Raw genomic sequence first — 24,402 nt, 5'->3', positions numbered from 1 at the left:
AGGTCTGGACTGTTGGCTGGCCAAACCATGCGGGTAACCCCGCCTGCAGCACGGAGGCGTTGACGCCCTGGACCTGTGCTGCGTGACGTTGTCGTCCTGAAGGACAGAGCAGGCCCAATCTCCTGCAGCACCGGGACGCCGCTGCCCTGTCAAGATGCCTTGACTGCCTTGCCGTGAATGGTGGACACGTGCGCTTTTGACAATTCAATTGACATTCACGAACTTGAACTGGTCGTTTTTTTTTATATTGCTGAGACTTTTTGAGACCCTTTCTTTTGTGATTTTCGATTTTGAGGGTGGGTCCATTTTTAGAGCTGGGAATTACACTTTTCGGTCTTGACTGTGACGAATCTTTTATTTATTTTTTGCTCTCATGGATTGATGAATTAAAGTGTGTCAAAGAAAGCATAATTTGATTTCTGTTTTTTTTTAATTTTCAGTGCACGTTTATAAGTGGTCCTTAACTTTTTGTGAAGACTGTAGCAGTCAATCAAAAGCCTATGTAATATCGTAGACTTAGCTTTGTACTTGTACTTGCCCCTCACAGTATCTATTGTTGTCATGTCTGTCGTGATGGTCTAAGGATCGTAGATCTGGTTTAACCCTTTTTTACTTTTATTTGTTTGTTTGTTTAGTTTGTTTGTTTGATTGATTGGTTGGTTGATTGTTCGTTTGCTTGTCTGTTGTTGAGGGGAAGTGAGTTTGGTTTTTGCTTTATTTGTCGCTGTTGTCGTTTCGTTTGGGGTTGTTTTTTTGTTTTTTTGTTTTTTAGTTTTTGTTGTTGTATGGGTTTTTTGTTTGTTTGTTGGGTTTGGTTGTTTTTTGTGGGGTTTTTTGGGTTTTTTGTTGTTTCTGTTTGTTTAGGGGTTGTTGGTTTTTTTTTGGGTAGGGGCGGTGATGTTGTTTTAGTTTTAGTGAGCGTCTTACAGCACTTAATTGCAACACAATGAGTTCATTTAAGTGCCAGAGATTAGGGGGTGTAAGAGAGTAGCAAACACAAAAAGAAAAAGAAGAGAGATAAGGACGTTAGATTATGTTTGACAGGAAATAAAAGTCTTGTTTTACATTGAAGGGTGATTTTATGAAACTTGGTTTTGTTGGTTTTTTCTTTTAAATTATAGTGGTAACGAACGAGTCTCACTGGTTGAATGAAAATGAATCTTGTGTCTTTACGCTCCCATCGACACAATTTATATCCTTTTTTTAAATGTGTCTCACTCGTCGAATGTCCCACATGGACTGGCTTAGTCATACTCTAAAACAATTAAATGACACTTTTATTTGTCCCAGATGGGCACTTCGGTTTACAATGGCAAACGTACATACATACATACAAAAATACATAATTATAAATAACGTACGTACATAAATACATTCACAAATACATACATAAATACACGACAATGTTACACAAATACAGAACAGTTTACAAACATGTCACTGTCGGTCGCCACTGAGCAGCGCCCTGTATTTTGAGCTGGGGTTGCCGTGTCTTGCTCAAGGACACTCCCCAGTGACCACCTATCTGATCCCCATGTCACCGACACTTGCTTGGCATTACTTGAGTATAAACTCACTACTTACTTAGCCACTGGAGCCCCCCCCCCCCCCCCATTATAATAATATAATTAAGCGACACACGAAAACAATTTACATCGTACAAAGGACCGTGAGGCGAGAGGGGGTGGGACAATTGGAAGTGTTTGGGGCTAACAACTATCAATGTAATAAATCGTCATTGTAAAATGGTTTGGCCACTTGTAACGAATGCCACTGTTGGCCTAAACGTTAGCTGGTATTCCAAGACTGCATTACTCTTTCTGGTGTGACATTTCAAAACTAGGTCTAGTTAAGTTAATCAACGCAGGCGGGGTGTAAGCTTGGGTGGGGCTTTTTTTTTTGTTGCTTGTTTGTTGGTTGTTCGTTGTTTGTTTGGTTTTTTTTGCCTCATCAAAACAATAACTTAGATCATTTAGGAGACGGAATTAGACCCTACCTTACCTGTCACGGCTAACCTAGACTGAGAGCGACGCATCGTCCGGCAGCAAGATCGAGATTTTCGATGTTTAAATCTTGTTGTTTTAAGAAAAAAAATTATTCATGCTTTAAAATACATTAAATTCATCAATCCAAAACCTTTCTCGCACGGGAATTGATCTCAGGTCTTCTGCGTGCGACGGAAAAGTGCCAAACTGCTACGCCACAGACGCTGGTAAAAGTCCTTAAACTCGACAAGAAAGGTCCGTCTTTAAACTGACCCAGTAGTGTTTGTGTCGATCAGGGCATCGGCTCCTGGAGGAAAACAAATCCCCTTTATTGCATTGTTTAGTCTTAAGGTACACCACGGCAGCCTAAAAAGTCGATTTTGGTATCCAAAACCGATTTTTTGATTTTGGACTATTTTAGTAGAGCAACATCTGCTTTATCGATTGGAAACATTTTCAAGTGTCCAAAACATCTATAAAGTGCTCACATATGCCATGTATTTTAACATTGTGTGGTAATAGAATGGTATGAATTCGTGTTTTTTAAAGTTTTCTAAAAACTATGATTTTCCTAGGGGGGGTGGGTCACCTTGGCAGAGATATTTCTAAAAGTACTCGTCGCAGCTAAAACCCACTTTGCATGACTGTTTCTAGATAATATGTTTGCAACGTACTAAAAGATTATTGTGATATTGTGATAAGTCTTCCGTCAGTGTTAAAGAGATTGGCAGTATAACTCTGATTTGTGATCATTTTTTTGTCCAAGTATTGTATATGACACTAAAAGGGCAGTTACAAGAAAAGTATGAGACTTACGATCAGGGCATCGGCTCCTGGAGGAAAACAAATCCCCTTTATTGCGTTGTTTAGTCTTAGTTGCTGTACTTGCCCCTTCGAGTGGGTAAAACCATTCATGAGGGCCCCCAAAACGGCAGAATTGACCGGGGTTTAGCCGGGCTTTAGCCGGGGTTTAGCCGAGATTACCGTCCTTCGTGGTCAACGACATGTTATCGTTGTTATCATCACTCCCACGTCATATCCACATGTCTCATTAACCAGCGACTGTGGTGTGGCGAGGCGGTGTGCGGTGGGGGTTATGAATTTACTCATTGTTCAACAAGCAAGCGCGCGGGGTACATGTACAACTCCCTGCGATGGCGAAACGGCATAAACATCTTCCCTCAGATGAATTTTAATACAATGTATAGGAAACATCCACGTAATTTATTAAGAGTAAGAGGCAGCCGGGCCTCCAACTCTGCCTGTCAGGACTAACCCCGGCTGAGAGGAATACAACATCCCAGCCGTAAGGCCGAGATATATTCGATCAAAATTTCTTCCCAGCCGGGAATCGAACTCGGGTCTCCTGTAATTGACAGCGAAGCGCCTAGACGCTACACTACAGACGCCGGTATCTGGCCTCTGACATGCTTTATGCATCTGAATGGTTGGTGGGTGGCGTGGTCTTGTGTGGTTTGCTCCTTTTTTTTTATCTGTCGCCCTTATTTCTCCATCGTTTTCTTGTGTGTGTGTGTGTGTGTGTGTGTGTGTGTGTGTGTGTGTGTGTGTGTGTGTGTGTTTGTTTGTTACGTCTTTGTAACACCTCTGATCTTCCGCATTTTTTATGACCTTATCGCCCTTATCTCGCCTACCTTTTTAGTGTTAGTTGCTCTCTTGCAACACCTCTAATCTTCGTCTTCGGTACTAACATGACCTTACTTAATGAGTTGCAACTGCCGTGAAAGTAAAAGTCTTACTTCAACAACAAACTGTCTGCAACAATAACGTAACACCTCGCAGCAGATTCCCAGCTCACCTCGCTGGACTCGCGTTACTTCTGTTCCTTCCGGAAAGGATATCCCTCCTGCTAATCAACTTGTCTTACAGTACAGTAACGAAGCCCAGAACTGCACAAATTTGAGACTGCGTAATCAATTGGTCAACATAATATCTTCCCCAACCCCCCTCCCTTCCCCCTCGGAGAAGTGAGGTAATGAATGTATTTACTCGCTGTTTCATCTATAGGCGATCGACTCTGTGTGTGTGTGTGTGTGTGTGTGTGTGTGTGTGTGTGTGTGTGTGTGTGTGTGTGTGTGTGCAAACCACAACAATGATATGTCATACGGTATGAACATCTGCGTCCAGTAGAAGACGTGCGGCTTGAACGGAGGCCATTTCATGAACAAAACAAAACAAAATGAAACTGCACCGATACACATTACTACACGTGGATAATGATCTTCTGAAAAAAAAATTCTTGGCGGTGATAATCATTACATTGTATCTATTTATTTATTTATTTATTTACTCATTTATATATTTACTAATTCATTTATTATTTTATATTTCATTTATTTATGTTTCTGTTAATTTATCTATGTTTCAGTTTATTCATCTATATTTATTTATTCATCTGATTATCTATTTATTCACTTCATTTTTTTACTTGGCACAAGAGGACATACCAATTTGAATTACCGTACCCTGGAGCTCATATTACAGGAATTCCGCAGTACGCAGAGCATTCTTAGACTTGGAAACAATCTAATTGCAATAAAAATCTTTTTATTACGGGAAGGGGGGGGGGAGGGGGGCTTTATTCATACAGACTGAGAACATTAGTCTGATTGATTTTTCGAAAAGGTCGTCAGTATAATTTGGAAACAGGCATGCCAGGTTTGGATGAAAACAAGAACTTACAAGGATTCTTTAAATCTAGACGCTTTCTTCAATCGGTCTCTCTGTCTGTCTCTCCACAAACACACACAAACGTACACACTCACACCATATGATTTTTTTTTTTTTAGTAGAGGTTTAACAGCGCTCGCAACAGCATAAGGTCATATGAGCACCAGAATAGAGGTGTTACAAGAGAGTAACAAACATAAAAGAAGAAGGGGAGACAGGGACGATAGATGTTTGATAGGAAAGAAAAAGCAACCTATATCAGAGCACCTGCCAACCACCCACATAAATGAGATTGAACTCAATATTCCAAACAAAGGAAACATATATAGAAAGGGAGTGTTGTCTCCATTTTTAACACTAAAACTAGAAGTTTTCAGATTAATATATAAGATAAGAAGCAATGCTTTAACAAAAAATGAGTCTTAGTTTAGTTCTGTTTTAATTTTACTGGAAGTTTTACAGCCCTTCCAGCTCCAATACAGGTCATATAAGTGCAAACGTTTACAGGGTTCATCAGAAAGTACCATACAAAGAAAAGAAGATGGAAGTAAAAAGGTGATAGATGTTTAATTTAATAGGAAAGAAGGAGCAGACCACACAAGAGCACCCACCAAACATGCATAAACATTTCCTCTGAAAGATAAAACTTTAATAAAATTGAAACCAGCTGCTAATTTCTTGGATGTACAAAAGCTCTCTAAGTCTAAAGAACTAGAGAATGGAAAAAAAAACAGGCAAAAAAAATGTCCACAGCTAATTTCTTTTACCAGAAAGATACGCAACACTACATGTGTTGACATTTTAGTTTTAGTTAATACAACGTAAAACATGTAGGCCTAATTCTCATATTATTATTCGGTCTTATTCTCAACCCATTTCTTCACTCGATTCTTTGCCCACACTCAGAACATCATTGAGGCAAGAGTATACAAACAGAACAAACTCACTGTCTGATAATGTAATAATATAATAAATAATTTAATTACAAAACGGGCTGTATCATAAACAGAGCAATCACATGACACTTGGGTAAAGAATACAAGAAAGAATATTATTATCAGTGTTCACTCACATCAGAATATAATTTAAAAGTCAGTATAATAATAGGCATTATCATTATGATGTAAATCATATTGGTCATTATCAGAGGTTATATTATGGTCGCTTTTAAGCACAAGGGGGCCATCCCGAAAAATGCTATTTTGACAAAATCTGAAGTAAAGTTCCTAAACCTTCGTTCAGTTTCTTGAAAGACAAGGAGAGTTTTCTCTATAACCAAACGAATATACACGCCAATGGAACCAAACTTCTCCTATAGGGCAATCCCCACTTTTGGTGTAGGTCAAGATTTCTGGACCCCCTCTCCCCCCCCCCCCCCCCCCCCAAATCTGGTTTGTTTGTTTTTTAGTAGAGGGTTTTTACGGCTCTCGCAACTGCATAAGGTCATATGAGCGCCAAGGGGAGGGTGTCAACAGAAAAGTCTCTACAGGGAATCAGACTTACTCTGCTCACCTCTCTAGCTTCAACAGCACAAGGTCTGCTTCGACAATCAAGGCACCCTGGAAAAAGCAGCAGGTCACAAGAGTGTGACAAACATACAAAAGCAGTGGAGGAAAATGACAATAGTAAGGATTAGGAAAGAAAAAGCAGCAGTTCCCTGTAGTAGATTAGGCACAGTTATGAGCGTGACATGATGAATCAGCCCATTTACAATTCTACTGTGCTTGAACGAGAAATGTCCCCTGAATGGCCTAAAGACACTACAGTCATTGGCACTGCCCCGGGGGGTGCCCAAATCTGTGTTAGCCCGCCTGTCCTTAAAAACGACCATATAATTCTAGAGCTTGCAGTAGTAACATCACATTTGTCAGACATGGAGGTCTTCTTACCCTCATTGGCTTGGCTGGCGTGTCCCCATTTACATGAACAACCTGAGCCCCCTACCCTGCTCCACGTGAGCTCTAAAATATTAAACCCCACCCTGCCCCCATATTTCAGGGCAAATTTGAAGATTTCTTCCAAAAACTGTTGAGACGCCTCCAAATGCGTCTCAAAAAGTACTCACTCGTCTGTTGATCTGTGCATGTCTTGTGTGCTCTTGAGGTTCAGCATCCCAAAGTGGGTACACGCTGTTCCTATTCGTTAACGCGCAGGGGGTGTTGGGCATCACGGCAACGAACTCTAGTACTTAATATAGCCTCTTTGGTTATTAAATGTATAAAGGTTCAACATTCTTTTTTTTTCCTCACAGTAAGGTTATCTGAGAGGCCAGACCCTTGACTTTGACATTCACCTCTGATGGGATTGAACCAAATGGGTGGGGGGGGCCTGAAAAACCCTCCAAAACAATCTAATCAAGCTCAGGAGGCACCATCAGGGATTCAAACCAGTCATCTGCTCCTTAGTCCAAAGTAATAACCAATAGAGCTATTAATTGTGCACTCGATGTAAAACAGATGAGACACGGTGTTGAATAAACTAAAACAAATAAACATATGCATCCATACCACATGCATTAAAAAATATCCAATAAATTACAGTCAAAGCAGGTCTAAAGGACACCAGCTCAAGATAATCTCCTGTACTACAAATGACCACTTCCCACCTTGCATTTTTAAAAAGATTATATCGAGACTGCCTTTGACATTCACCCGACTAAGTCAACCACTTTTGTTCTCCAAAAAAGGTGACCATCTTGGACAATATCAACTGTACAATAAAATCGGTATAATAGGCATTATGATGTAAAACACATTTGTACACAAAAGTGATGCAATGATAACATTAAATAAAGTGAAACAACTAAGCACATGCATTTATACTTAATTTATACCACATTTTAAAAAAAAAAGAAAAACAAAGTCAATAACAAACGTACTTGTTCAAATGGCCTTAGTCCCCGACAAACACCTGTACAAACGACCACTTCCCATTTCCTCCCTTATATTTTTTAACATCATACTGACATCATCCAAGTCATTCAATTGTCTAAGACAAAACTTTTTCTCCTTAACAATAGGTTGCCAGCAAAAACTATTTCGACAGCACATGTACAGTGAAACAAATAGGCATAGTCTATTATTATACATCTATAAAATATTCTATACCACGTTTTTTTTTTTAAATCCCAATAAATTACGCAAGTTATTTTTACATCTGACAATAAATTAAGCACCAGTTGAACGGTATCCGAACCATAATTTAATCCCTATGTGTTACATCATGGTAAAACCAGGCTCTCATCAAAACCATGAAATAGAATAAACAGCATTTTCTCGACCATAGACAAATTTATTTCTCTCAAATTTCAGAGGGGCTTGGTTAATCACTTTATGTCCATTTAAAAATACATTTCAGTAGGTATTTTACTGTAAAATATTGATCGAAGCCCCCCCCCAATGCAAATTTACAATTTCCAAGGACACTCAGCTTCAGAGGTCATCAAACGTTGGCAAACATTTTCTCACTTATCCCCTCCTACACTCTGAATCAATAACAACATACCTCCAACACCAGTCAACCCCCACCTGTTTCAATAGCACATATCTCAACTACTATCCAAGTTAGATGGATATTTTTCTTTTCCATTAAAATAAAAGAAGTGAACAATCTTTAAGATGATACCAGTAACTCAACATGCCCAAAAATGGATGAGAGCCTGATACACCATGTTGTGACACATAATAATATATCACCATTGCATCTTTTCTCTTTCTACTTAACTCATGTCTGGAGAGGGCCACCATGCCAGGGCCCTCTTTTTGTACAAAACCTAAAAGTGATATACATATATCACCTTAATTGATCATTAAATCAAACAAAATGAGCTTATATGTCGCGACCTCAGTGCTTTCTTGTCGTATCTCTATTTCTTTTAACATTGAAAATGTGACTTCTTCTTAAGCTCACTCATTCTTATGAACTCTTTTCATTGTTTAAAAAAATTGAGATATGACAAGACAGCACTGAGGTCGCGATGTGTGCAAACCCCTACAATTATGATATGCAATTTTTAGGAACATTGACGTTTAATTGAGCATGGTAACATGAACTGAGGTCATTCCGGAAAAAGGAAACTGCAGCGATATACCTTACTACACGAGGATAATGACCTTCTAAAAAAAATTCAGGGCAGTGATAGTCCCTCTATCTTTATCTATTTATTTGGCTATTTATGTATTTATTTATTTATCTATAATTCTCCATCTGACAAAAGAACTCACTGTAAAAGAGAGCTGTTTACAACAATTAAAAATCAGTTTTAAAGTTCCGCCAACGATAGGAAGATGATAGCTGCCGTATCAATCAAAAGTTCTTAAAAAGTAAACCCAATGTGGATGTGGATACTGACCACATCAAGGAGGTCGCACATGCTGGTTATCCCACCACATAGAAAGACTTGTTGTTTTAGGGCACTTCATTATTCAGGCTTATTTTTCAATTTTGCTTAATTGATCTGAATCTGAAACCTAAATAGAAAAGATAATTTTATGAAATATGCAAAGTTATGTTTCTGGTTCGAGTGTGGTGCTTCTAGACGTGCTACAACATTGCCTTTGTTTAATCTATGGATGATCTGACACGTGTCCACTGCGTGGTAAGGTGAAAATTAGCTTCAAATTTCGCCCATTTAAAAAACTTTTTTAAATGAATGTATTTTCCCCCCACAATGACACAATTTATATCATCTAGGAGGTGGGCTTCCAACCCAGCTTGTCAGAGCCAACCCTGACTGAGAGGGAGACAACATCCCAGCTGAAAGTCTGAGATAGTTGATAAAAATTTCTCCCCACTCGGGAATCAAACTCAGATCTCCTGCGTGAAGCCTTAGGCCTATAGGCCCTACCATTATGATTGCTGCATGAAAATAGCACAATACAACAATGTAATTTAAACTAATTTTTTAAACCACCAAAAGACTTCAACAGCTTACTAGATCTAAGACGTTTTTAACAATAAAAATACTCCTTTCCAACATCACTAAGAAAAAGCCAGAAATGCAAGTTGGTACTACGTTCAAACAAGGGCCATAACTCTACCAAAATATTATTGTGACCAAGGTATCTCCCTTTAAGTTAAAAATTCAAAAGCAATGATCGGTTACAAGAAGAAAAAATTGGGCATATGAGTAACTCAGTAGGTATAAAACTGGTCAACAATACAGATGGCTCCTGTTCGAATCTCCAAAGTGTAAATTCTCATTTTAGAATTACAAAAAGAAGTGATATAGATCTACAGTTATTTTAATATTAAGTAAATTTTCATTTTCAGTTTGAGATTTTTCCCGTGAATATTTAACATTTTAATCTGACCATTGACCAAAATGAAGACATGCTGTGAACTGTCCTGAAAGCAACTAACTTGTGTTTCACGCACTCATATGACCTTAAGCAGTTGCAAGCGCCGTAAAACTCTTACGAAACTAACGTTTGAGAGAGTGAAGACTCTCTACCCACTAAGAACGGCGTCTGAAGTGCTACGGTTAGACGCTGCACCGTAGCACGTAGGAGACCAGTTTGATTCCCTGGTGGAGAGAATCTTTATCAGGCATCTCAGACTTTCTGCTAGGACACTGTATCCCTCTTATCCCGGGTTGGCCCTGACAGGCAAGCCTGCCTCTTAAATTATCTAAATTGTGTTGATGAGGTGTAAAAACATTAACATTAGTTTTTGTTTCGTTTTTTAAATGCACACTTGGTCTGGTCCTACCACAAAGACATGGAGTCTAAATTCAGAAGTCCTACCTCATAAATAACCTTAAAATGACAATAGAAACAATAAACCCGAACCATACGGTATCATAGAAAAATGCAATGTACCATCAGCTTCTATATGTACAATTGTCTGGGATATGAAAAGTCACACATCTAATTTTTAAAAGGCCATTGTAAAAATGTGAAAAGACAAAATGAGAGTTTAAAAATGTTAGCTTTTTCAAACTCAAGGCATCCTTGAAAAAAATCCAGTACATGATCACCTTCTATGTACAATTAGCTGTGAAATGGACAGTAACAAAGCTCATTATCTCTTTATCTCCGAGGTGGTAAACCCACTATGTCCGGACCCTCTTTTGGTGCAAAATCTAAAAGAGGCAAATACATCACTCAATTGGTCGTTAAATCAAAACAAATTAACCTATTTTGATAGTCCTTCATCTAAAGAAAGAACTCCTGGTAAAAGAGACCTGTTTTCCACAATTACCGAAAATTAATTTAACTTCGAACTTGTCGTACAGGAATGTAATGCCCGATCCTCACCAAAACAGCGGTTCTAACTGGGAGCCGCTGGGAGCAGCTTGCCGGTGAAAGGAGTTAAAAACGCCATTTTAAAAATTATACAATACGGGAGAGAAATTCTTGCCGTTTCAAACTCCATCACTAGTAGCAAAAAAAAAACACTGCGTATTTGTTTGAACAATGAAACGGCTTGTCTTCCTCCTGTGACTGACGCAATAACAAATGTGTGGCATCATGGTGAAAACAGGCATTCGTCAAGACTATGAAATCAAAGACACAGACATTCTTCTGCCTATTGGCCAATTTTTACTGAATTTCGTTTTGTTTCTTTTTCTTGACTCAGCATCAACTTAAAGATACAATTCTGTGTGATTTGGAAATTATTTTCTCGCTAAGTTTACCTCTGACACAAGGACATCTCCACCTCCATCAGTCGCAAATATATCAACTTCTATTCAAAATAGATTGATTTTTGTTTTCATTAAAAGCAAAACAAGTTAGCAAACGAAGATTATACCAATGACTCCACATACCCAAAAATTGACATGCACATGATTTCAGTGTGCCGGGACACATTTAACCCTATACGTACGCCCTGGGGTCATTTTGTACCTGCAGGGTTGTTTTCTTCACATTTTAGAATACTTCTAATCTAGTATGAAGAGCTCTTTGAAACAATCAGTTTTTCTCAAAAAATCATTTTGACAGACTGCTTTGCAAAGCGTACGGATTGGATTAACAAGTAAATTTCCTCTTCGGGAGAGGTTGCACAGAGTTCCTCACGTCGTATGGATACAATAGTAAAACACAACGAATGGATAGGGTTAATATTTCATGGCAAGTCGCTGCAAATGAAAATCTTATTATCTTTATAATATATAAAAGGAGAAAAAAAGACCTCAGAAAAATTACTTTATCTCCTGTCTCTCAATTAATACAGAACTTGTATTTTGTGACTTTCTCCAGTATTCAATTCATTTTCATTTTGCAGGACCAATCAATAACTCCTCAAACACAAATCATAACTTTAAGGGCTACCCTAAGTGTAGCACCAGTAAGATAACACCCTTCCAACTTGCATTAAAGGGTTTCCTTAAATGTTAGTATTTCATTTGACAGTCCTGCTTTTGGGGTATACATTAATCTTTCTGTCTTCGAGAAGAACCACAACTACAAATTTCCCCTTTCCAGGCAGTCGCGTATGTGGTCGACCTTACGACTCACCTGACTAACCACAGTCTACCACACAGTCTACCACATTAATGCATTCTACTGTAAGGCCTCTGCAGGTTAAATTCTATGCCTTTTTTAACGTTCATTTCCACACCACATGCACTACCTTTTAGAAATCTAGGGGTAGGGGTAATTGAATGCTCAATTGGAAAATGGCCAGGGGTAATGATTCTTATTAGCATTTGTGTAAAGTACACATGTGTATATACAATATGAACCAGTTGAAGCACTGCCTGAACTGAAGAAACAGAAAGCTGACAAATACGCAACACACAGAAAAAATGTGTGTATATAATCTCTTCACATTAAGCATGGGTAAAATACTGCTATTCTCAAAACAGCAGAATAAATCATGACTCTTTTAAATCCTGAGCAAAATACATTTGAGAGGCTTCGTAGAGAAATCAGGCACTCGTCAATATAATAAAATCTAAGAAATCCGTATTTTTTTTATGGTTTGGCAATTTTGATTGAGTTGGCTTTTTTAGTTCAACACATTTTATGTCCATTCAAAAACATATTTCTGTGTGAATTTCACTGAAAAAGGTTGATTAGAAGAACAAAATATGTAAATTTTCAATTTCCAAGGACCCTCAAGCTTTGGAAGTCACCAAACGTGGGCAGTCATTTTCACGGTAATTTTACCTCTGAGACCAAGTGACCCGATCTCCTTCAACTACAATTATTGCCACTTCTATTCAAAATAAAAGGGTATTATTTTCATGAAAAGCAAGACAAATGGACAAGTTCTAAGCTGATACCAATAACTCCACAAGCCCAAAAACTGACAAGTACCTGATTCCACCATATCAAGATACATTTATATCAAGCAAATATGTGATAAAAATGTTTACAGCAGGAATGTCAGATATCCTAAACTTTGTACAGCCTCCAAAAATTCTTAAAACAATACTTCTGTAGCATTAAAAGGTAGATGAACAATATTGGCAATGATAATATCAATAAAGGTAACTTGTTAATTACATTTCAATTCACACCCACATTTGTTTTCCCTGAAACATTAAAAATATGTGGACTTTAAAAATCTAGCTACTGATATATTTACCACACATTGCTATTTCGAAAGAAATGTCAGTATCATATCTCTCCAAAATATGTAGCAAACAAAAGTTTCTAAAACTGTCTAGGAAAATCTCATCTACTGAAAAAATATTCTCAGTTCAGTAATTATTCTATTTTCAAGGCCAGCTTACATTCAGAAAACTACTACTAGAAGGGTTTTTCCTCAAGATTACCCCCAAACAAGATGTAAAAGCAAAAAAAATGTGTTTTCAGATTGCAAAATAGAATATATTTCACCATGAACGACTTACAAATTTTAGAAAAAATTATTTATCGATTTCACCCTATTTACAAATGCAGCACACAAGCACTGAGCTGAACCAAACACAAGCTGGTGTACTCCATTATAAACATAAACCTGACACAATAAGACAAGAGAAAGAAACTAAAAACACATTCACAATGTGCACTTTCAACAGACCTAAAAATATCAAAATTCCGTCCATATGCTCTTTTACTTTTTAGAATCTACATTTTTTCCAGTCGCTCAAGCTGCTTCTCAAGAACCTTTATCTTCAGTTTCTCCCTCTGTATTTTGTACTCTGCCGCCTCGGTCGTTGTTTTCAGGTACTTTCTCCACAAGGCTTTCATGGACTCTTCCTCAAACGGTTTTCTCTTCCGTGACGTCCTACCGGGGGTCCGAGTGTCGGGTAATGACGTTGACTCTGCGCTAGACAGCGATGAGTTTCCAGTAGACGCCTGAATCAACAGACCCAGGTGATCGATATCCATGGCGTCACATTGAGAATCATTAAGCTCCAGTCCTGGATGGCAAAAAAAAAATTCAGACATACATATATATAATACTCCAAGATGTGTTGTATGATAAAACAGAGAAAATGAAAGAAAAAAAACATTGAAAACATATAATCCAAAGCAGGTCTACCACTTTATGTCGTTTAGTCCTCAGCAGAGGCATGTTATGCAAATTTTCCTTACTTCACTCAAGTGTGAATGGGTGCCCGGCCAAAGACCGTTAAAGATTTTGTCAGTATGTTACTGTTTTAGCGTCTGTAAAATGGTAGCTAGCAGTGTATGCTTCCAAGGAAGTTGAGATTGCTTCAGAATGCTATCAGGTCTGCTGGGGAAAAAATGTATAGATTGTAAAGTGCATAGAGCTTGCTGTATGATGAGGAATTCGCTGTATACAAATACTATCTAATGTTATTATTATCATTAAAACAAACTTACTGACTATTTTTAAAATTGTTAAAACAAATTTACTGTTCATTATGAAAAAGGTTGAAACAAATTTATTGTCTATTTGGTTCAAACAAACTTACTGTTTATTCTTTAAAAAGTTCAAGCAAACTAACTAGGGTTGAAACAAAGTGACTGTCTATTCTTAAAATGGTAAAAACAGGCTTACTGTTTCTTAAAATGGTTGAAACAAACCTACTGTAATTCAAAAATCGTTCAAGCAAACTTACTGTCATTCATTGAACTATCAATACTGTCGCTGTTATGATTTGTCTCCTCAACATCAGTTGTAGTAATCTTCACATCGTCTAATCCTAGAATATGTAGCACCACCACTGTGTACTTCCCCTCCCTCTTGGGTGAAACCCCATCGGCTGAAGGTTGCAGCCTCTCTTTCAGATCGCTACGAGCCTGGGCTGCTAATTTTCTCCACTTTTTCTTTAGCTCCTCTGGCGTCCTGTAGCACTCTGCAATAGAATTCACCTGAAGACACAACCAAAAAAAACCAGCTTGATTAAAAGTATTATACGTCATTACACAATGGAAATATGTGCTCATTTATTTTTGGGCATATATTATTATGGAGTAAATTATTGCTCATTAGTCTTGCTTTTGATGAAAACAAATCGTCAACGCCTTCTTCCCACATCATCTCTGACTGGGCTCTCTGTCTCATTCTTCTTAATACTTCCTCGTTGGTGATCCTGACTGTCAATCTGATCCTCAGTAGCTTCCTCAGACACTTGTTAAAGAAAACCTGGATCCTTTTTATGCACATATGAGATGCGCTCCACATCTCAAATCCACATAACAAGTCTGACTCCACATTTGAGTTTATAATTCTCAGCTTTGTATGTAGTGAGATATCCTGGTCCTCCAAATTCTATTCAAAGAAATAAATGCAGTCTGTGCCTTTCCAAAGCGGGACTTCATTTCAGGGCCTGTTCCTCCCTCTTTGTCAATTATACTCCCAAGATAGCAGAAGGACTCGACATCTTCTAGTGCATTTCCCTCTACTGTGACCTGCTCCTTTCGTAGTGCATCTATTCTTAGGACTTTTGACTTTCTGGGGTGGATCCTCAACCCAACTGACTCTGATAGGCAGTTTAAAATTGTTGTTTTTGCTTGCATCTCTGTTCCTGAGTGGGTGACACAAGCGCCAAGTCAGCTGCAAAGTTCAGATCCTCCATCTGTGAGCATGGGGTCCACTGTGAGCCGTTTCTGTGTCCTCTGGTGGTTTCCTTCATCAGCCAGTCAATTGCCAAGATAAAGACGAAAGGTGATAGTAAACACCCGTCTGAAACCGGTCTTGATGTCAAAGCTGTTAGTCAGCTGGCCATCATGTACAACCCTGCAACTTGTCCCTTCATACATGCTCTCGATGAGGTTAACCAACTTCTGTGGGATTCTGTGATGTCTCAGTATCTTCCACAGTATTGCTCTGTATATGCTGTCAAAAGCCTTCTCATAGTCAAAGAAGTTGACAAACAACTGGGAGTTTCAGTCCAGGGACTATACTACTCCACTATGATCCTCGGTGTAGAAATCTGGTCAGTGGATGACCGTTTTTTCCGAAAACCAGCATGTTCATCCCGAAGTCTAGGATCTGTTGCAGACTAGATTCTCTCCAGAATGATTCTGTTGAAGACCTTACCTGATATTGAGAGAAGAGTGATTCTTCGGTAGTTGCTGCAGTTGCTGAGATCACCCTTTTTAGGAAGTTTCACAAGGTGTCCTTCTTTCCAATCCTTTGGGAACTTGCTCTCATTCTAGATCCTTATAAATAATGGGAGAAAAAGGTCTGCCGTCATATTGGAATCTTCTTTTAGGGCCTCAGGTGGAATCTGATCAGGACCGGCCGCTTTACTGTTGTTCAACTACTTAATGGCATCCAGAATCTCTAGTTTTGAAGGAGCATCACAGCAGATTGTTAACTCATTTCTTGCTGGCAGGATGTTTGGCGGGTTACTTGGTGGTGGTCCTTTCAGGAGACTGTTGAAATGCTCTACCCATCCTCTTGACTGAGCTTCCTTTTCAAAAATGGTTTTTCCCTCTTGGTCCTTTACTGGTACTTCTGGTTTCTCATATTTTCCAGAAAGAGTCTGGTTAAGGATTCTCATGTTCCCTCTTGCTGCAGCCTCCTCTGCCAGTCTGTTCATGAATTCCTCCTTGTCTTTTTTCAGAGATCTCTTTACATCTTTAGCTGTTTTCCTGTACTGCTCCAATGTCTCCGCTTTTGATCCCCTTGTTCTACTTGCATTTGTCTCTGCTTTCAATTGTCTTCTAATGCTAATCAAATCCAATGACCATTGGCATTCCTTATCTATACGTCGTGTTTTACTATCGTATCTAGAGCTGGTTGAAACGGAGTACAAGTACTCCAGTACTTGTACTTATGTTACAATTTTCGGTACTTTTACTGTACTGCGGTACACTTTGAGAACCAGTACCTTTACTGTACTCTGATACTTTTTATTAAAGTACTTTTGAATATTTTTAAAGTACATTTTGAGTACTTTTTAAGCTTAATGAAAGAGTAAGTGCCGGCATTTCTGATCATAATTTACGGAACAAATACCCGGGCGGGCACAGCCGATCAACCAAATTGAGATCAAAGAACTGCCCGTCACGTCAAAGATCAGGGTGGGTAGGGCCTACAACTTCGCTCCAGGCAAGATCACATCGAACTGTGAACTCTTCTCTGACCACTGAAGTTGAAGGCAGTTTTTCTCTATTCCCGAATTTGCGAGACAGCCTGAATTTTAATTGGTGTGGTCACAGCGTAATGGTATGTAACGACAAAGGCCGGATACTCAATCAAATATGGAAGGCTACAATTCTTGAACAGGTAAAGGGGAGGGGCAACTGGATAAACGTAGATAAAGATCTAGAGACGATATGCTAATGAGAGTATGGTATAATATTATAGCATGCCTCATGCCACCATGCTACTGTGATTGGTCATCAAGGTTGACCACTCTTTGCTCGCCATATGTCATAAACCCACCCAGGGGTCACGTCAGTTCAAGGGTCACTGTAGATTCTTCCTTGGCTTCATTGGCTAAGATCCCGTATTTCCCTTGCTCCCGAGCACTGGGATCTTAGGCGGAGACTATTGTAGTTGAGAATTTTCAGTTACACTACACTTACTAGACTCTAGGAAATTACATGTAGGCCTATTTTGGTTTGCCGTGGGCGCTGTGGACTACACAGTATGACCAAAATCTGTCTTCACAATTATAATCAACTGAAACTGAAGAAACTGAGTTCTCAATGTATCAATCGAACAATTTTTTAGGCTACCTAAATTTCTTTCAAACTTTTTTTTGTGGTTTGTGCTTAAGGCTACTTTGATTCCTTGAGGATTTGTTAATGAATTTTATAGTAACATTTTTTGTTTGTAAACATTTAACTCAAACGCACATTCACACAGACACACATAGAGTGACCATGACTATGATTCAATGGTAACGATTTTTTATTAACTTAAGAAATAGATGCGTAATATTGACTAGAATTAGAGTTGTGCCCAGTGTGGTTGAGCAGTTGGGCCTATCAAAAATAAAATAAAGTTGACAAACCAAAAGAGGTCAGTTCCGACTGTGGTACACCAAGAAAAATAGACCTGTCACTCTATGAAATCTAAAAGTCAGGATCTCAGAGGGCAAAAAAATTTGGATTTCATGAAAAAAATCGGGATCAACGACTTAAATGACCTAGGTCACTTCCAAGCCGACTTAAAAAATTTCGAGATGTATTATATCCATGTATATTCCCTCTACGCGCGTGCGTGTGTGTGGTGTATGTGTGTGCGCGGGCGTGCATATGTGTGTGTGCCCGCATGCCTGTGTGTGTTTTATCATTTTTTTTTTTTAAATCCTGAAGTATCGCGTCTTGAAGACTATAATATACGCACATTTGTGCGTAATGGGGAGCCCTGCCATTGGCCGATATTTATAGAAACAGCCATCTTGTTTGACCAATAGATTCTTCAACATACATAATGTAATGAGCATATTATAACACTTTGCTAAAATGGAAAAAAAAAGCTTTCCATTTTTACTCCTTTTTTTCCCAGATCAGACAGTGAGACAGTAGATCATCTAGATTATCTAGGTCTGGAACTTCTTTTGTCTTTTGTCAGAATAAAGAACACTATTTTATGACACAAGCAAGATGGTTGTCACTATAATATAGGCCAGCCCAAGGCGAACATCTGACATTCTCCAAATATCCGCTTTGCCTTTTACTCCGCAAAAAAAGACAACCGACAGTCAGTTTGAGCGTGGGAAGATAGCAAAATTGGGAAGAACTTCCGTAACGAGTCGCTCGTTAATATCTAGTGGTCACTCGCTACGGGTCGGAAGTCCTCCCTAAAATTTTCCACCATTTTCAAATGAACGGAAACACACTTTTTTTGTGCATGTCAAGTGGCTGTTGTCTCTTTGACTCTTTGTTTTTCAACTCAACAATTAGGCTAGATCTAGATCTAGATCTAGATCTAGAATCTAGATCTAGAATCTAACTGTTCATAATTTATGGCTGTCGTCATTCTCACCCGGAGTGAAAATAAAAATAATGTTATTTTCACCCGGGGTGAGAATAATATGGATCCATAATATTATATTGTCATTCTCACCAAAATGAATGTTATTCTCACCTGGCCTGAGAATGCAATGGGTTTTTAGGTCTACCAGGATGTTGAGAACGGATGATAGAAAAAAATTTGTGAATTGTAAGAGAGTGACCGTTCGTGACCTGACCAGAGCCCTGGCCGATTTTTCTAAGCTCCCGCGGGGATTGTTATTGTTTCAATTTTTTTAAATCTTGAGTTGAGAGTATGCACACATTTCTTCACCAAAACCCTAGACAAGTGTATTCTAATTCAGAAAGGAATTCACTTGCCAGAGGAGTATGTTTTTAAAAATAATAGCCTTTGAAAGCTGTTTAAGTTTTAATGAAATAATGTTAGTAGTAATAGTTTGTCACTTTTATAATGTTAGAATTGGCATTTGTTTTCAACACAAAAAACATGTTTAATTGTTAACCCTAGCAGAACCCACGATTATTTTTAAGGAACGCAGTGCCTTGACCCTAGGCTTATTGTTTTTCTTTTAATTTTTATTGGTAAAAACCATTCAAGAGTAAAATTTTCCATTACAGAACCAATAAATTTATACAGTAGCAACAAAAGGAGATGCTATTTGGTCAAAAGATAAGGTTTTTCCCCAAATCGACAATAGTCGTCTCCCACGCCCGAGAGCAGGCCCACCCGTTCTCGATTTTAGTCGCCTCGCACGCTCAGCGGAGTGAGAGAGGGAGCGAGGCGGGTTTTGTCGCCTGGAGCGCTCATCAGTGACAGGGGTCCTATGAATATATGATGCCCGAAACGAAAAAACCAGGTGAGAATAGTAGGCTGTCGTTATTCTCACCCGGTTGAAATTTTATCCTCAACCCAGGTGTGAATAATATCCAGTTTATCCTCATCCCCCCGGGTGAGAATAATCACTGTGATTTATGTGAGTTTCTCGGTGCCAGTTTCTCTGCCCTGCTATACAGGTAAACAAACCTTTTGGGTGATATCAAACCACGCTTGAGCTTTCGTACGAACCGAAACTCCACTACTCAAGGCTCCAAATAAAATATCTCTGTTTCTACGAACTTCTGCAATCAAAGTTCGTATCTCTTGTTCAGAATAGTTTTCCTTTCTCTTTGTATTGGACATGATGCCTGGCAATAAAATGTTCCCTTCCTTCTCTCGTTTCCGTGCCAAACGAATGAAAGTAGGATGAACTGGAAATTTCCGATTTGAGAGAAACTACTTCCGATGACGTGATTCCGTTCCTAATGTGGAACCGAAAGGATCATAATAATGTTTTTTTGTTTGCCTCAGATTATGCTGATACACATATTATTATCTACATAATATATTTTATATTAATTACGTGTATTTTTTAAATTGCATTTATGTTTGTGAATATTAGGTGGAGATCTGGGAAGGTGAGTAAAAGCAATCAAAATATGGCCAGTATAAATAAACACAGTGGTTACGCCTTCGTTCATGGCACCTGAATCATCCACCATTTGCACAGAGGCACGGCAGAAATGCTACGGTTACTCAAAGTGAATGAGGAAACAGCACAGGAATACTCGTGAAAAAAGATACAGGCTAAGGCTGCAGTGGTCCGAATGCAAAGGAGTTTACGGAGGTTAAGGCGGGCACAGCAAGACAGCCTCAGTCGACATTAAGGCCTCGCTTGCTCAGCGCGCGGAACACGACTTCGAATTTCGATCCTCTTCCCGTGTGCGGCAACGCTCAACAAATTGAAAATAAAAGTCGTTCAAAGAAACAAGGGAGAATGAAAGTAAAAGAAGGCCAAAGCGGGAAGAGGGGTGGGAATGGGTTAAGAAAAGAAAAAAAAAGAAAAAGGGACAAAGGTAGGGGGTGAAGTAAGCAAGATCATTCTTAAATTGCAAACAATATTCAGGGCGCCGTGAACATAGCCGCTGCGATAAATAAAACTTTAAAACCTGCTCTTTTTATTCATCAATAAGTAGATTATAAATACGAAAGATAGACTGATTCATGGTAGCAGATGTTTAGATGCTTGGTACATAGGCCTAGAGATGTGTCGATGAATAGATAAACAGACATACATTCAAATTATTTCAATTTTGGAGTACAATAGAATGTCACTTTTAACTCCTAGAGTACACATGTAGCACAAAGGTAAGGAGACAATTAAACAGGTCGACAGATGGAAGTAGATAAAAGCAAAGAGAGGACTGACCGCGACGCTGGAAGGCTGAGAACCAACAGGGGAGAAACAGAAGCTGGTTGCAAAATCTGCAGTAAGTGACCCAACGGTCAGCCAGACTAGAGGGATAGGTGAAGGTAAAGAAAATAAATAATATTTAATATGAAACAACTTCTGTCAGTATGGATTACTTTTACACAAAGTGAACGGAATTGTTGAGTGTAAAGTTTGATGGGGGGGGGGGGGGGGGGGGGGGGGGGGGGGGGGGGGGGGGGGGGTGTCGTGGCCAAGAGGTTAAGGTGTTCGCCTCCTATTCAAAGATCTCGGATTCCAATCCAGGTAGTGACCGAAAGATTTTCTTTTCCAAATTGTCCCCTTTCACCTCCTTTCCTGTCCTCTAGCAATGCTCTGTCGTCTGCTTTCTTCTTTTGGTGAGAAAGACCTGCATATAGTCTTTCTCGGATAAGGGCGAAAAATCTCAGAGGTCCCATGTGCAAGTTGCGCACGTTAATGATCCCTTAGTGGTCTAAAATCGATCAAAGTAGACTTCGGCCGCCACCAGGGCAAAAATAAAAAGTTCCTTCCTACTGAAAATGTTTAATGTGTCCCGTGCGTTCATATGACCTTATGCAGTTGTGAGCGTCATAAAACACATACCAGAAAAAAAAGTTAGACTGTAGGCCTACCCTAAGTTTACTTTGGTTTGCATCCGATTGATTTGTGGGGGCTTTCTGTTTAAGTTTAGCCTATCGTATTTCTCATCACAATACACAAGCCATTTCCCAAAAAGATCTGTTTTCGCTCCGATTAAATATCTGTAGCAGTATTTTATCTGCATATAGAATGAATATTATTTTTTATTGAATGCGTATAGAACGCGAAAAAAATGGTGATTAATAGAGGGACGCAACTCGTAGTATAACTATTTCAAAATTCAATATTATTTGTTTTTTCCCTTGAAACATTGCAAGACATGGCTGAGCTTACATTTGGTACATGTACCGATAAATAACATTTTATTCGTGGTGTCAGTGAACGAAAAGTTACGCAAGGGTCAGAGCATGAAGAATATTTGTAACGAGCATAATTTTTTCTTAATATCTTTGGCTTCTTCGATCGTTCCGATTCAAAATTTTACATCATTCTTTAATTAAGTATGAATCCATTTTGCTAAGCTAGAAATTAATAGTCCTGGCGGGATATAAAGTAATTAGGTACAGAGTTCGAATGAGAAAAATGTTACTATGAATAATATGATGATAAAATTGTAGAATGGAATTTACAGAGTTCGTATCCATGCTCTACAGCATGCTCTACGAGCTTTACAGCTACTCCTCATAAACGGACCCCAGAACACCCAGTAACATTCTAAGCGTCCTTTGCGAATACGACACAAGCAGCACACGAAGCGTTCAAACACTAACAAACTGACAAGATCTTTCGTTGTCTTTAGCCGTGTAGGCTACTCATTCCCACTTGAATGAAACGAGAAACTTTAAGAGGTTATGAGCAGTACATACTACTTGATTTTATTTAATTATAGGGTGTAATTATAGTCAATCAGTTTTATAATCATACAGGGTGATCCAAAAAACAACAACAACAACAACAATAACAACAACTATACAACTTATTTTTAAAAAAAATATTATTGTCTTCCTCCATACTGAAGTTTTGCGTTTCAAATTTGAACACACTAATTGGGAGCCAACAGGAATTTGTCTTGATATTCATTTTTTGATAAATCCGGTGAATGGTTTTGCTCTATATGGCGCATTTTAAAAAACAACCCATTTTCAACCTTGTCCCCATCTTCGTATCATAACGAACTAGTTCGCATTAGGCCTACCACTAAAATTTGCAACAATCGTGCCATATTGCATGCTACAGAAGTCTAGAAGTCTGCAGATATTATTTTTCACAAATGTCGTATGCCTGCTGAGCTCTTGGTTAAGTTTAGTAAAGAGCAGGAGAGCTTATTTAACTGAACATTATCTCTCCACAAAATCACCATCCCTGACATTTCGTAAGTTCTGCGCACGGCGTAGAAAGAATGATTAGGTGCTCTCAAGACCTTTGGTGTCATGAGTAGAGAAGCTACGTCAGTTTGGATCTATAACGAATCAGAACTAACAAGTTCCTTTAAAATGACCATTTTTGGTGGAACGGGCAGCCTTTTAAACATCACCACCGGGGGGCAGATTTCAGTAGTCGAGTGCAATGAGAGACGTCTGTCTGTAGTAGAACTGCTGCCAGGAATTCCCTACACCTCAACAGTCTGCATTCTCAAGGCAGATCGTAACCTGCGAATGTTCCATTTTCATCTTCGCTAGGCCGAGATGACATGGGTTAGAGCATGGCAATGTGTTCATGATTCCTCGATTGTCTTGAAAAGCAGGATAATTTCCTCGATTACATAATAATTTGGTTTAGTGCATAGCCCATTTTCCTCCTGCGGGATATGTTAACTTTAAAAAAAACAATGCTGTCTATTAGGCACCCTACTCCATTGTCTTTAGAAGCCACTTCATACTGAATATGTACAGTGTATGTGGTTTTAAACACTCATTGTTTACCAGGTCCTCGTGTTTGAGCACCATTGAACATTTCGAACGACGCGTTAAAAATGTGTCGAGTCCAAAGGAGGGCATGTAAAACACTGCTTCTAGGAATCCCAGAACGAAATCGTTGGGGTTTTTTAGACTCTGTAAAAGAAATTAGACATTGCTTGAATGTTACAGGGATGGAAAATTAAATGTCAAAGTAAAAATAAAGAAAAAGGTCAACCAATCGTTTCACGACCTTCCTTTGCAACGTTTTAAAAATGTTTGGAACTTTGCGTTTATGGGTGCTTTTTTCTTTTAGCCATTTCCGTTTTCAAAATAAGTTTCTTCTTCGTGGATTTTATGCCAAACAAATTCCTTTTGACTGAATTATTTCTGTTTCAAATTACAGCATTCTAGAACTTTTTTTGTTCGAGATATTCAGAAAAAAAAAGTTGTACAGTTGTTGTTTTTTCATCACCCTGTAGTTTAATTATAGTTCTATTTATAACCTCTTTGAGGAAAATTCGTTTCGAGTACCTTTCCCTAGATATCATGTACATCGTCGGGCCCCTGATCAGGTTCGAACCGGTGTCTTTCAGTTGCGAAACACGACATAACCACTAGCCACCCTTTTGAAAGCCACAAGGCTAGCATCAACTTCTGAATTTCTAAG

The 24,402-nt window shown here is 38.7% G+C and overlaps 1 protein-coding gene across 1 annotated transcript; it reads right to left on the bottom strand.

The window, feature by feature from the left end:
- Window positions 1–12,725: 12,725 nt before the first annotated feature.
- LOC101845372 lies at window positions 12,726–21,407 on the bottom strand. The gene is made up of 3 exons (XM_005089765.3): window positions 19,995–21,407; window positions 14,656–14,908; window positions 12,726–13,989 (listed from the first exon to the last, which is right to left on the bottom strand). Exons 1-3 carry the CDS (start codon window positions 20,148–20,150, stop codon window positions 13,694–13,696), a joined length of 705 nt encoding a protein of 234 aa, XP_005089822.1. The 5' UTR covers window positions 20,151–21,407; the 3' UTR covers window positions 12,726–13,693.
- Between the last annotated feature and the right edge of the window lie 2,995 nt (window positions 21,408–24,402).

Source organism: Aplysia californica, unplaced genomic scaffold, assembly GCF_000002075.1.
Source record: "Aplysia californica isolate F4 #8 unplaced genomic scaffold, AplCal3.0 scaffold00009, whole genome shotgun sequence".
Lineage (NCBI taxonomy): Eukaryota > Metazoa > Mollusca > Gastropoda > Aplysiida > Aplysiidae > Aplysia > Aplysia californica.
The sequence above is the reverse complement of the archived record's forward strand: the minus strand, read 5'-3'. Positions and strand labels throughout refer to the sequence as shown.

Coding starts and splice junctions, on each gene's coding strand:
- LOC101845372 (XM_005089765.3), bottom strand. CDS start 20,150: ATGTCCAATACAAAGAGAAAGGAAAACTATTCTGAACAAGAGATACGA. Junction 14,909..19,994: donor GGTTTGATATCACCCAAAAG/GTTTGTTTACCT, acceptor TTGTGTCTTCAG/GTGAATTCTATTGCAGAGTG. Junction 13,990..14,655: donor TGATAGTTCAATGAATGACA/GTAAGTTTGCTT, acceptor TTTGCCATCCAG/GACTGGAGCTTAATGATTCT.